At 35.4% G+C, this 13,783-nt stretch overlaps 1 protein-coding gene across 7 annotated transcripts in view; it reads left to right on the top strand.

Moving 5' to 3' along the window:
* PHKB (phosphorylase kinase regulatory subunit beta) overlaps nucleotides 1-13,783 on the top strand; it is a 219,041-nt gene that overhangs the window by 123,946 nt on the left and 81,312 nt on the right. For all 7 annotated transcript variants that reach the window (XR_003903728.1, XM_029925046.1, XM_029925043.1 and 4 more), the window contains 3 exons: nucleotides 2,538-2,595; nucleotides 3,126-3,203; nucleotides 4,670-4,828. Coding sequence is in view for 6 of the 7 variants with exons in the window: in XM_029925046.1 (XP_029780906.1) it covers nucleotides 2,538-2,595; nucleotides 3,126-3,203; nucleotides 4,670-4,828 (295 nt within the window). In the remaining variant the exon portion in view is untranslated. The remainder of the gene's footprint in view (nucleotides 1-2,537; nucleotides 2,596-3,125; nucleotides 3,204-4,669; nucleotides 4,829-13,783) is intronic.

The following is a 13,783-nucleotide window of genomic DNA, read 5'->3' as shown; positions in this document are numbered from 1 at the left end:
AGAGAGAGAGGGAGAGAGAGAGAGACAGAAAGTAAGGAGGGAGGGGCAGAGAGAGAGGGAGACACAGAATCTGAAGCAGGCTTCAGGCTCCATGCTCTCAGCACAGAGCCCGATGTGGGGCTCAAACCCACCAGCAACGAGATCATGATCTAAGTCCAAGTTGGAAGCCCAACCAACTGAGGCACCCAGGTGCCCCATCGCCTTTCATTTCTGTTTGACATCCTCCATTCTATCTGTCCTTCATCCATACCTACCTCCATCTCTCTTGTCTCACAGCTGGTGCTGTCTGTTCTTTATCCGAAGGCTACCCCTCCATATGTACACATTATCCTGTTCTATTTTACTTTCTTGGGTCTCTTACTCTATCATTTGTTTTCTTCTCTGGTAGAAGGAGGTCTATCTCTATCTCTTTCTTTTTATCTTCCTCATTTCCCTCACTTTCCCCTTCCTTCCTCTTGCTCTCCCCCCAACTCCAATCAGCTTTTCCTCAGCATAAACACAGTGATGTTCATAATTAGAAACAAAGCAAAACAAAAAACCTTCCTCCTGTCTGCTTCTAATCCTCTCTCTCTTTGTAGTCACACTTTTGAAATGCATAGTCTGTTCTTTGTATATCTCCTTATTTGCCTCCTACTCACTCCCTGTTAGGCTCCAGCTCTTCTTCAGTACTTTCCAGTAGCTGTGTTGGTTTCAGTCAGTTTAGGTCACTGGTGGTAGTGGATCATTTTCACTGAACCTCTCCTTGACATTCTAATGCTTTAATGGAGTCCTCTTCCTTGGAACTTTCTCCATTTTCTGTGATCCCATTCTCTTCCTAATTCTCTTGTCATTGTCTTTCTGAGTTCCTTTTCAGATTCTTCTTCTACCACCTCCTAAATACTGCTCTTCTCCTGAGTTCCATCCTCACTCAGTCCTATTTTCTTTTCATGGAATCATAGCTTCAGCTATTACTCTTAACTCCAGATCTCTATCCCTAACTATTCCCCTCAGTGCCCTTCTGTATATTCACCTGTCTTCTGGATATCCTTAATTGGATGTCCCTCAGTCTTCTTTTGTTCAGCACCCACTCTTCTGCCTGAGTGTCATTCTAGGCTTTTCCTTCTCATTCAACCCTGTTTGTCACTCATGAGGCCTAGCAGATTAACCTCTTGTCATTTGAACGTCTGCCTCTTTCCCTCTATTAACTCCATACTTAGGCTAGTAATTCATAAGCAGGAATGATTTTTCTTTCCAGCAGACATACAACAATATCAGCAGACATTTTTCATTGTCACAAATTAGTGGGTTCTACTGGCATCTGGAAGGTAGAGGCTGAAGATGCTACTAAACATTCACCAATGCATAGAATAACCTCTACAACAAAGAATTATTTGGCCCAAAATGACAGTAGTGCTGAAGCTGAGAAATAGTTTAGGCTATCATATTTTCTCTTTGGATTGCTTCCAAGGAGCCTTCCAGGTAGTCTCTTTACGTCTTGCCCTAAAACTCTCTTCAATACTGCCAGCTGTCCAACTAGTAAGGAAATCCAGTGAGTAAACATGATTCATCGGTGGTTCCCTGTCATTTCCATATCAAAATCTCAGTCTTTTTTTTAAATATTTTTTTAATGTTTGTTTTTGAGAAAGAGAAAGGGATGGGAGAGAGGGGCAGAGAGAGAGGGAGACAGGATATGAAGTGGGCTCTCCTCTGACCACAGAGAGCCCCATGAGGGACTTAAACTCACGAACCATGAGATCATGACCTGAGCGGAAATCCATTGCTTACCAGTTGAGCCACTCAGGTGCCCCTACGTCTCAAGTCTTTTCGCATGACTTGCCAGGTCCTTCCTAATCTGGCTGGTTTGGTCCTCCCAACCTTTTGGGCCTTAGCGCTCATGATTTCTTTCTTGTTTGTTCCAGATATACTGAATTGCTGGTAGTTTAACAAACTTTCTCTTCCCATACAGCTATAGTTTGTAGTATTGTTTTCTCTGGGTGGAATTCTCTTAGTTCATCTCCCAAGAGAAATCTGTCAAGCATTAATTGAAGCATGTCCTTTTTTATATACCCTTTCCAACCCCTAGACAGATTCAGGTGTTTCATTTCCTGTGCTCCTGATGTACCATGGGTAGACATCTCGTCTGATACTACAGTTGTTTATTTACATGCCTGACTCCCGATTAGGCGGTGAGCCCTTGAGGACAAGTTCCCTCTTTTTTGGTCTTCATAGCCCTCTATCCAGTTGGTGCCAGACATTATGAAGGCCTTAGTAAATATTTATTGAATGAATGATTAGTATGTGATGTATTGAATGAACATGGTTTTGAATAATAAGAGTTCTAAAAATCCTTTTTAAAAGAACAATGAAACTACTTTTATCAGCCCAATTTTGTTATTACTATATAAATCATCTATGTATATCCTAACTACACTGGTTCTAACAATTGTTTTATATACAATTAATTAATATATTTGTTCTAGTTAATTTACATCATTGTTATAATATAATTGTTCTAATTAATTTTAGTGAAATTTTTAATATTTTGTCTTCTGTTTTAGCTCTTTGATGGCATTGAATGTGAATTTCCCGTATTTTTCCTGTACATGATGATTGATGGTAAGTGAGCTTTTTTTTCTGAAATTTGCACTATAGAATATAAGTCTGCTAAAGAAAAGCAGATGAAATATGACCCTTTCAGCTAGCAAAATAGACTATACTTCAGTGATGTTAACTGCTCTGCATTTTTATATGCTATTCTGCTTTCTAAGTGAATATTAAATCATTTAAAGAATTAAAAAATATATTTTGGGGTTATTAAGAAATGATACAAATATATTTTCCTATTTGCAAAGAAAAATGTTTTATGAATAGTAATGAATATTATAATCTGTGGCATTGTGAATATATATAACATTTATACTTAAGAATAGATAATTTCAATTAAAATTCAATTTTCACTTCTAAATTGACCTTCTAAAATCAATTTCCTGGAATAATATACATATTCACATTCCTTTTTTCAATTTTATTTTTATCATTTACATACAAAATTACCAAAATAATCATAACTGGACTTTTTCTAAGGTAAAATTTCTGTGGTGCTTATTGCGATTAGATGCATTTGGATTTAATATTTTATATTTTAGGAGTTTTTAGAGGCAATCCCAAACAAGTAAAGGAATATCAGGATCTTTTGACTCCAGTACTTCATCAGACCACAGAAGGTATAGTTGGATTGTGTTTTCCAGAAATTCTTCTTACTAATATTTCCTTGGAAATGCATTAAATGATTCTTTTTTAATATAGCTATTTATATTAAAGTAAAAAATGATTAGAGCCTTGAATGAATTATAAAAAATAGTATCATTTATTATTGTAAGTTTGTTGTTATAAAAGTTCATTGGGCAAGACAAAGATGGGGGATAAATTTCGGTGGTTATGGCTATAGTAAAATATTATAACTATTGCAAAATGGTTTGCCAGGTGGGCGGTGGTTCCTGTGAAGACCACCTACTATGAAAATTCCTTCACTCTGTGTAGTGTGACGATAATATAGAGTGACCAGTTTTTGTCCAGATCACCAGAAATGCTATGTTCAGGTAAATGCTGCCCCTCCAGAGGGCTGCCTTATGAGGCTCTGCCCTAGCCTAAAGGCACTACCGTTCCCAAGAACATTCAGCGTCCTCTTCGGACTTGCTTCTTGGACCTTTAGCAAGTTGTTTTAAATATCTGCCTTGTGCTAATGCCTCATCCTTTGAGGGTGGACTTGATATTTTAGAAATGGCTTGAAGACTCTTATGAGTAGTATATTGGTTTTAGGTAAACACCAGTAGGGCCCATAAAAGAATGCAAGTGATTGCATTGAAGTGGTAGTTGAGTGTACAACAGTTTAGTCTTTATCGTGTTCAGAGAGTGATGTTCAAACTATTCTTTGTGTTTCATATAGACATTCTTACTGGTTTTAGATCCAAATATAACTAGGATATACGAAGGAAGCAAATTTTAGAGAAATCTGTGCAATTTTATTAGGAAAATTAAGGTTACTGTCGGCTGATAGTGCAACGTCTTCTGTAGCATTCTACTAGAATGTTGTGGGGTTTTTTCCTTTTATGTCATCCACAAAGGTTTTAGTCTTTAATAAATTTTAGTTTCTATCAAGGAATGTTTTTAAATGGGTCAGTCACAGGAGAGCATGGATTTTTTTTTCTGTTCAGTGATATTGAATGGTAGATAATGGACTTAATGTTTAAAATGGGGATTCCTTTGCTTTAAGCAATGGCTCAGGGTTATAATTCTTCATTTGGGATTACACAGTATCTCATTTGTAATGCTTCTACAGACTAATCCTATTAAAGATAGCTTCTGTGACTCTAAATGTTTGTCTACTGTATTTTATTGATTTATTTAAAGGTGTTAAAATTAAATGTTGTTAAAGGAGATTATGTACACATTATTGGCTAAAGCAAAACATATGCTGTCAAATTAGTGTTTTAAAATCAAGAAGCTTTATCCACATTTTTCACTGGCAATTTTTGAAAGCCAAAATAACCAATTTTCTATAGCTTATCAAATCTGTTGCCTCCTTTACAACCTATCTCTCTCTGTTTTCTAACATTGCAATTTCTTAAAGGGAAAATTTGAGGAGGACACTGATTTTTATATTTCAATTATTTATTTTTAAACTCCATAGGTTATCCTGTCATACCAAAATACTATTATGTGCCAGCTGATTTTGTAGAATATGAGAAAAGAAACCCTGGTAGTCAGAAGCGATTTCCTAGCAATTGTGGCCGTGATGGAAAACTCTTTCTTTGGGGACAAGCCCTTTATATCATTGCAAAACTTCTAGGTAAGTGGAGAAGATTGGGAACATTTTTTCCCCTTGTAATCAAGCTATTAGAAATGAGTATGTCTCGGGGCACCTGGGTAGTTCAGCTGCTGAAGCGTCCAACTCTTGATTTCAGCTCAGGTCATGACCTCAGAGTCCGTGAGATGGGGCGCTCCATGTTGGGCTACGCAGTACCGCCTGCTTGAGATTGTCTCTCCCTCTCTCTCTGCCCCACCCCTCCAAAATAAATGAATGAACATTAACAAAAAAGAAATAAGTATTTTTTGCTGACATTTTCCTTAGATTTGGGTGGTGTTTCAGACTGTTACGAGGTCTTGGGGGGAGTTTCTTAGAAGGTAAAGGTATACTAATGTCTGTTTCACTGAATGATGATAGTTTCTGAGAAGAAAGTCAAATAGTTATGGGTACCATTTTAACCACTTAGGGTACTGCATTCAGCATAATGAATAGGTTTCTAGCAGGTGGCTATGCGAACTTTGAGTTACTTTTATATAATGTAAAAAAATTCTGATTTTATGCTTGGTCATAGCTTTAGTAAACCACTTGCCAGAAGGAATTGGTTATCTCAGATTTCTCTTTCTCATAAATACACATTGGCAATTTGCTCAGTTAGCTTAGAGGCTGAATGGACATAATTTTTTTAGAATTATTTTTTAGCTTATTCTAAAACTTCTGCTGAATATAAGTACTCTTTGGACACATTGAGGTGAAGGCTAATTTAATGAACACACAAACAAAAGCGTTATTATGCATCTTTCTGCATCGTTGGTTGCTAAAATTTCAAATATTATTAGCATTCCCATCAAAAAGGCTATCATATTAGAGTCAGAATTCCTTTATGGCAAATCAATTATGAAACAGGCTGATTGCAAATAGTATATGCACCTGCACTAAAAGAACTGCTTACTGTGTGAAGTAGTGTTATTGTCTTTGTTGTTTGTAGTATTACTCTAAATGCTAAATTTGTGTTGTAGGAGTAATCATCTTTGGTTTCTTTTTTATATTCCATTAGGGAAGAATATTTCAGATTTCCAATTCAAGCTTTATACAAATGATATATAAGAGCAGATAGAAGCTAACGAAAGAAAAGAAAATTAATTTAATGCTGTTTTCAACTTGCTTGTTTCCTAACTGTATATTCTGGGTCTCCATATATACTTAATGCTAACTTAGGAACCTGTAGAAAAATTTTCTTCTTTTAAGAGGACAGCTTTTTGATAAGGAGCTGATATTATTTATTCAGGTTTTGCTTTTAGATTTTTTTCAAAAGAAAAAAAATTTACATGAAGTAGTTTTCTTAAAATTAAGCCAAGTTGGCAAGTTTCCATCTCACTAGCATGAATACAAAGAAGCCTTTTGATGATACTAATAGCTAAATAAAACATGTTATAGTAGAGAAGTAGTTAACCTATCTAAGAACAAGAATTTTAACATCAGAATCATAAATTTCTATATTCTGTAGCTTGGAAATAACAGTAGAGTCTGATGAAATTTTTCTGATTCTGAGGTTGAAAACTAGAGGTTGGGATATTGGATTTGAGATCTAAACCTTTATCATCTTGTTTTTTGCTCTTTATCGAGTCTGGGATTGAGTGCTAGAAAGAGTGCTATTTGAGCAAAGCCTGTAGATAAAACTGAGAAGGCTAATGAATTGGGAATGCAGTATTGACTGTACTCTACATGAGCAAATTGGGCTCTTAAAAAGGAAAAGATTGAAAATAGTATCAATCAGTAAAAAAGTATTAGACCTTCCTTAGTCTAAAATAAATGTATTAAATGTAGACAGATTTCGAGTGTAGATAGCATTTTCTTATGTTAAGACCACTGTGAACAGAAATAGTCCAGACCATGCCTTCTCATCTCTGTTTCATGACTAAAAAGAAGAAAAACTTCAAAGAAAGAGTCAATTTCTATTTTCCCTGCTGAGCTACTAAAAAGGCAGTAGAGAACCTACAGAAGGTGTGTTGCAAACTCTAAGATCACATACTTTCTCTCCCGCTGAACAAAGGAGATGCTCCATGTTCATTAGCTCTCTGACCTAGCTGTGTGTCATCTGGTTAACAAACTCACTGCTTTAGATGAATAAGATCTCAGAAAACTGAATTATTTAGTTGCTCTTAACTATTATATCGTTGCCTTGAGAACATCAAAGCTCTATGGATGTTGTTAAGATTCCAGACACCACATTTACTAACAAAGCCCTATTTATTCATTAAAGGAGGCTTGGTTGGTTATCTTCTTGACAGCATTTAGTGGGCAGTTAATTGGAGTTACCTGAAAATAATAGAGCAGTAAATCTTGGAAAATGTTCTATAATATATGACTTTCACTAATTCAGTCCAGTTTGTATCTAGTGAACTAGTGAAATCTAATAAGAATGTTTTGCTTATATATATGTGTGTGTGTGTGTGTGTGTGTGTGTGTGTGTATCTTAATGAATAATTGTTCAACAAAACCATGTGTCTTTCATTCCATTTCTAGAGCAAAAAGTCTTAATATGCTGCTTCCTGGTCCAAGACCTCAATGACCCACTGTGTTCTTAGAAAATCATTAATTATTGAAGTATTTTTTCTTTCTTTAGAGAATGTAGACTTTTAGGAAATCAGTGTTCGCTATAAAATAGGTAAATAAATTATAAACACGTTTCTTTTAAACCAGATAAGACACATTTTAAGATACATCATTTGACTTGTCTTATAATAAAATGATTGTTAGCTATACCTTTAATTATTTAAATTGGGAAGTTTAGAAACTGTCCATGTCTATAGAAAGCAGTGTACCATTTTGAGTGTTTTGAAAAATAACTTTAAAAGTATTTATCACATATGGGGTGCCTGGGTCACTCAGTCTGTTGAGTGTCTGACTTCAGCTCAGGTCATGATCTCATGGTTTGTGAGTTCAAGCCCCACATTGGGCTCTGTACTGACAGCTCAGAGCCTGGAGCCTGCTTTGGATAGTGTGTCTCCTCTCTCTCTGCCCCTACCCCACTCAACCTCTGTCATTTTCTCTCTCTCAAAAATGAACATTAAAAAAATTTTTTAAAGTATTCATCACATAAAAGTCACTTGAAAATCATCATCTTTGGATTTAATTTTTTTGAGGTTAAAAAATAAGAGAAATATAACTTAAGGTTAATGATAACTTTACTCTAAAACTTCCCAAAGCCATTACTTTAATATATTTTCTTATTCAGTGCTTATAAAAATAGAAACTAACATATCAGTTGCTTAGCTTTTAAAAAAACTGACTTCTAGACTTCAGCTTTTCTTTTCTACACATAAGCAATTAGCTTTCCTTACACCGTTACATCATTCACAATGATGACCTTCACTTAGGTACTACTGTAAGATCCCAAATCATTAAAGATTAGAACTTTACATATGTAAAACATAAGAAAGGTGGATAGAAGAATTTGTTTAGGATACATACTTTGAAAAAATTAATGATAAATATCAAGGGACATCTGGATGGCTCAGTTGGTTAAGCATCTGACTCTTGATTTCAGCTCAGTCATGATCTCGTGGTTCTGGGCTTGTACCCATGGTTGTGGGCTCCATGCTAAGTGTGGAGTCTGCTTGAAATTGTCTCTCTCCCTCTCTCTGCCCCCCCCCCATGCTCTCTCTGTCTCTCTCAAAACAAATAAACATTTTAAAAATCCTTTATAAATAAATAAATATCAAGAGTTAAAACAAGGTGTGTTTTCTCATGAAGCTTGAAATTATCAAGCAATTTTAATTAACTACAACTTTCTCTCCAACACACATAAACTCCCAAAATATTCAGATGAATGAAAAGTTTCTTGAATTTTACCAAGGATTGTTTTTTTTCTTTTTGAAGTGGGTGTTATTGAATTACCTAGGAGTAAGAGACTTTGAACATGGTAAAATAGAGTTAGAGGTACTTTAAAATATCCAAAATGTTATGAATATATAAAGTTCCCAACTTAATAATTTTGCTGTCCAAAGTTCTTTAGTAAGTCATTGTTTGGATACAATTATTTTTCCAGTAGAAACTGTATTTTAGGGGCACCTAGGTGCTCAGTTGGTTAAGCATCCAACTTCGGCTCAGGTCATGATCTCACAGTTCATAGGTTTGAGCCCCATGTCGGGCTCTGTGCTGACAGCTAGCTCAGAGCCTGGAGCCTGTCTTCAGATTCTATGTCTCCCTCTCTCTCTGACCCTCCCCTGCTCATGCTGTTTCTCTCTCTCTCAAAAATAAATAAAACATTAAAAAGGTTTTAATTATATTTTAAATGATAATTAACACCTAACACACTTGTTTATAGATTATTTCTCCGATATATCATCTTTTTCCTACATTTTCTTTTCTCCTAGGTTCCCTTCATTTTTTTTCTTCATGTTTTTCTTGGACTGTGGAGGAAAGATTAAGAATTTTGGGGTCATGAACTTAAGAAGCTAGACAGTTTAGGATTTGAATATAATTTCTACTGCTTACTACTTATGTGACTTGAAGAATTTTCTTAACTTCTGTGATCATCAGTTTATTTTTATGTTATAAGGATTAACTGATGAGTAAATATGCACAAAACATTTACTGTGAGCAGATACATAATTCAGTGGTTCTTCTTCCTTTACTTCCTTCTATGCTCCTTCCATCTCCCAGCCACCATTTAAGAGATAGTATTTGTTAAGATGTATTTCATAGTTCATATTAACTCAGGATGTTCATGGGCCCTTCTTGTGGGTACCCCATAGCCACAAAACATCACAAGAGGGGAATGTTGTTACGCTAGTTGCTACTTATCCATTCATCTTCTCCATGATTTAGCTGATATTTGTAGAGGACTACTGTATGCTAGTCACTGATAGCCAGTAGCTCTATAGCAAGAATCCAATGTGACAACCTAGGAAATATTTCTGTCTCTCTGAGGGCAGCCTAATTATTCTGATACACTATTTCCTAATCCTAGTGTAACTAAGGTAAGTTTCATTTGATTTTATTCATGGTATTTGTTTGACATCAGATATAAAAGCCTCTGATTAAGCCTGGAAATCTAATGCTTTTTTAAAGTTCAAGTTAGTGATCAAGTGCCCCCTAGTGTACATGAGGACATAAGAAACAGGGAGGTCTTGACTTTCATTGGTCTCTTGACTTCAAATGCAATTGGTTCCTTACTCAATATAGCACATGGTTTTGTTATTGATCAGTTAAAGATAAAAAGAACAGATAAGAGTATACAGATATCTTTCTACATTGTGGCTGCTAAGAGATTTTCCAGCTGTTACACTTCAGGAAACTTTAAGCAGTAAGACATCGATTTCTGTGCACTTCTGTTACCTTTTTCATGGTATCTGTGTGATTGCTACTGCCCTTATGTGGGATTTCGGTGCAGCAGGCGTTATAAACATCTTGAGAGCACCTGTAATACAGTATTACTTTACAAGCTTCACCCAAGGAAATTTTCTTCCTGTAGCTTATTGTATAAATCTCTGGCTTTCTTAAAACTAAAATTTTTAGTTGAATTGCTATGAGGGCTAGAAAACTTATATAAAAATTTATGATCCCACCCTTAAAATATATTAGTAAAATTGAGTATAAAAGCAGTAATGCCTAGAGTCTGAGAAGACTGCATATATACTGTCAGACTGTTTCCCAGAAATGCTAATAATACTTGCCTTAAAATGTGTCTGATTCTGTGCTCTGCCCTTTTCAAGTATTATCCTGAGTATTATTACAAGTATTATTCCTAGCTTCTCTATGAGATGGATACTGTATATCATAACTGAGGCTCAGAAGAGGTTTAGCAACTCACCCAAGGTCACATAGCCCACGACTGGGACTTTACTGATTTATTCAGGAGTCTGCAGGATGATTGTGTCACCTGTAACCTTTGTGGCATTAAATATGCTCATTAAAAATAAAAACCTTGCTAACTTAGTTTGTATCCTGTTTTCATTTACATGCTTATTGTTAAAGACGTCTTTCTTAGTCATTTCTTTTCCTCTGTGAATTGTCCAGTTTGCTTTGCCCATTTAACCTTAATTTTATGGTCTTTCTTCACAGTCTGCATGAATGTTTTACATATTAGGAATACTAATCCTCTCTGGTATTTTCCTAGTTTGTTTGCCAATGAACTTTGCACTGTTTTTTGATGAATGAAATTTGAAATTTTTATATAATTAGATCTGTCATTGTTTTTCAATTTAATTCTGACCATGGAATTTAACATTTAATTTTAGGTAGTCCATCCCTATTAGTTAAGTGAGTTAAAAACATTGGTAAGTTTGGAATTTTTTTGGTATAATGTATGAGGTTGAGGTTCTACATTTTCTTTTTCTCTCTAGCTTATTTCTTACTACATGTGCTACTAATATGTGTCACTGCAGCTGAGAATCAGGCTTTGAAGCACATAATTTTCCCCCATAAATTATCTGCTGAGCCTATTTTAGTGTGTCCTATGTAATTTTGGTGTCATGATAAAAAAATTACTTGCTCTGTTAAATTTTCTTTGAATTGTCATCTTATTAAAAAATAAAAATTCTTCTTGATATTTTCTTTTTACCCTCAAGAGTGATTGAAGTAAACCCAGGGTATATTTCATAAAATTTCTGTGCATAAAAAATACAAATATTAATGAACCTAATCTGTCCTATAAAGGTTTAAGATGGCTGTCCTTATTTATAGAAATGCTTGTTTATCTGCGAGGTTTCGTACTGTACTATGAAATATAGAAAGCCATTGCTCTTTTATCCTTATTCTCTTATTTTCATTTTAAATATTTTGTAGTTGATCAGGCACAAGTTCTTTCAAGCTTGTCCTTTTTCACCACAAAGTCAGTGCCATAGAATCGGCAGTGAGGAATTCTGATTTTGCCTCTTGGATGATAAAAAGCAATGCAGTGAAAAAAATATGTCTCTTAACCTGACCTTTTTAAGGCATTAGTCACTTTTCCCATTATGGAAATTAAAACAGTGATTACAGCAATTGATGTTTCAGAATTTGTTAACCCACCAATGTATTATTTTGTTTAATAAGTCTCCTGACTGCCTATTATATGGAAGGTGTTCTGTGAGAAAGTGGGGTATAGCCATGAATAAGAAGCATCAGCCTGCGGGCTAAGCACATGATGTAAGCACATGACGAGCACATGATGTAAGTTGGAACATTAAGCTAGATATACAGGTGCAGTACAAATGGAAATAAGCTTTATCAAGGGATGTGGCTAACTATTTGATTCATATCAATTTTAATAGATTAGTATTTATGCTTTCCAAGGTTATAAGATTTCTTCATTTTTCTGTCATCATTTATAAATAACAAAATAATAAAGATAGAGTTTCATTTCTGTGGAAAGACAGTGAAACATTAATTAATTAATGCTTGTTGGTAGTGAAAATTTTTTCACATCCCAATGATCAGACAAATGAGATAGGGAAATAATTTGGTGCTATTTAGAATATCACTGTACTAATCAACCCTGCATCATGAGCCCCACTGATATTAATAAATAGAAATTATATGTCGATATTTGCCATAATTAAGCCTATATTGGTTTGTTTTCAGTTTTGCAAAAGTGTATTTTTTTTTCCAGAGAGAGAAGAATGTTCTGTGATATGCTTCCTGATTTGAATAGGAAAAATATAACATATCAAGATCTAAATTATTTGTTTACTGTTTTCTCCTCCTGGTATCTTTTCCATCTGTGTTGTATATAGTGTCAGTGTTCTTATAGGGCAAGATTAGCATGGGCTAAGAAGGCAGACAGCCTGTGTTTGAATCTAAGCTCTGACACTTACCTGCCATGTGCAAGCTGTTTAGCCGCCCAGTGCCTCCACTTGGTCATCTGTAAAATGATAAGGATGCTGTGAGGACTAATGAATGAATGTATACAAACGGCTCAAAGAAGACCAGCTGCATAGTGAGCACCGCGTAAGCCTTGCTGCTGTTGCTGTTGCTGGGGTGGCAGTGGCTGTGGTGGCTCATGTGGCCACTGCAATGGCTGTCCCTCCTATTTCTTGTCACACTGTCATTAACATCACTTGTAATGTTATTGAAAGCATCATTCAGGAGTTACTAAAAACACGTTTGGTGATAACATTGAATATATGCCCTGAAGTTACCCCGGAATAGAAAAACCTATATAATGAGAAACATTACCAAGGCTGCAAGGAAATGTACAATTGTTTTTGTGGTTGACTCTCTGCTCCGTTTTTCAGAATTATTCACTGACTAAAAGAAGTACCTAAAAAGCTATGGAAAATGAGGTGTAATTTTCAAATTAAATATTATACATGGGTGAATTTAAAGACAACTCAGCATGGTGTCATTTTTATGTAATCAGTATAGAACTGAAGATCAAATACAAAATGAGCACATTTTCATAGCTTGAATACAGCAAAAATACAGTATTCTGATTTACTTTGGGGGAAGTTAAATTCTTTTTTTTTTACATTATTATTCAGTTAACCTTTATATGTCTGAGTGTAACTAAGGTAAGCTTACAGGTTTGCAGTTGCTGGGACAGAGTATGCGACTGTAAATTTGCATAGATACTATCAACTTGCACTCCAGCGCCGTTACACAGTATTACATTTCAAGGTTTTGTTCTCACCCCCCTTCCCCAGCGTAGTCCTCTTCACATCCAAGGAGAATCCCTGCTACACTGAGCCTCTGCTGCTGACTCTGAGCTGTGTGGCAACAGCAGGTAGCAGAGAACCACTGACTCAGAGTATCTTCTCCACACCCTCCCCTTCCAAACTCTCTAAATTGCCTTTCGTATTATCGAAAGTTGCCACAAGGGGCTACCACATAAAACGTGCTTCCATGTTTACTACAAAAGCAGGTGAAGACATTGCTTTCATGCTGGTTAGCCCCATGAAAAATGCCTTCCTTGTCTCAGATCTCTCTTAGAATTTAGTATCAGGAAACAGATTCCCCTTTATGAACAGGTTTCCTTTCTTGAGAGAATGCAAATATATCCTTTTCAAAACAGCT

This window comes from Suricata suricatta, chromosome 16, assembly GCF_006229205.1.
Source record: "Suricata suricatta isolate VVHF042 chromosome 16, meerkat_22Aug2017_6uvM2_HiC, whole genome shotgun sequence".
NCBI lineage: Eukaryota > Metazoa > Chordata > Mammalia > Carnivora > Herpestidae > Suricata > Suricata suricatta.
The sequence above is the reverse complement of the archived record's forward strand: the minus strand, read 5'-3'. Positions and strand labels throughout refer to the sequence as shown.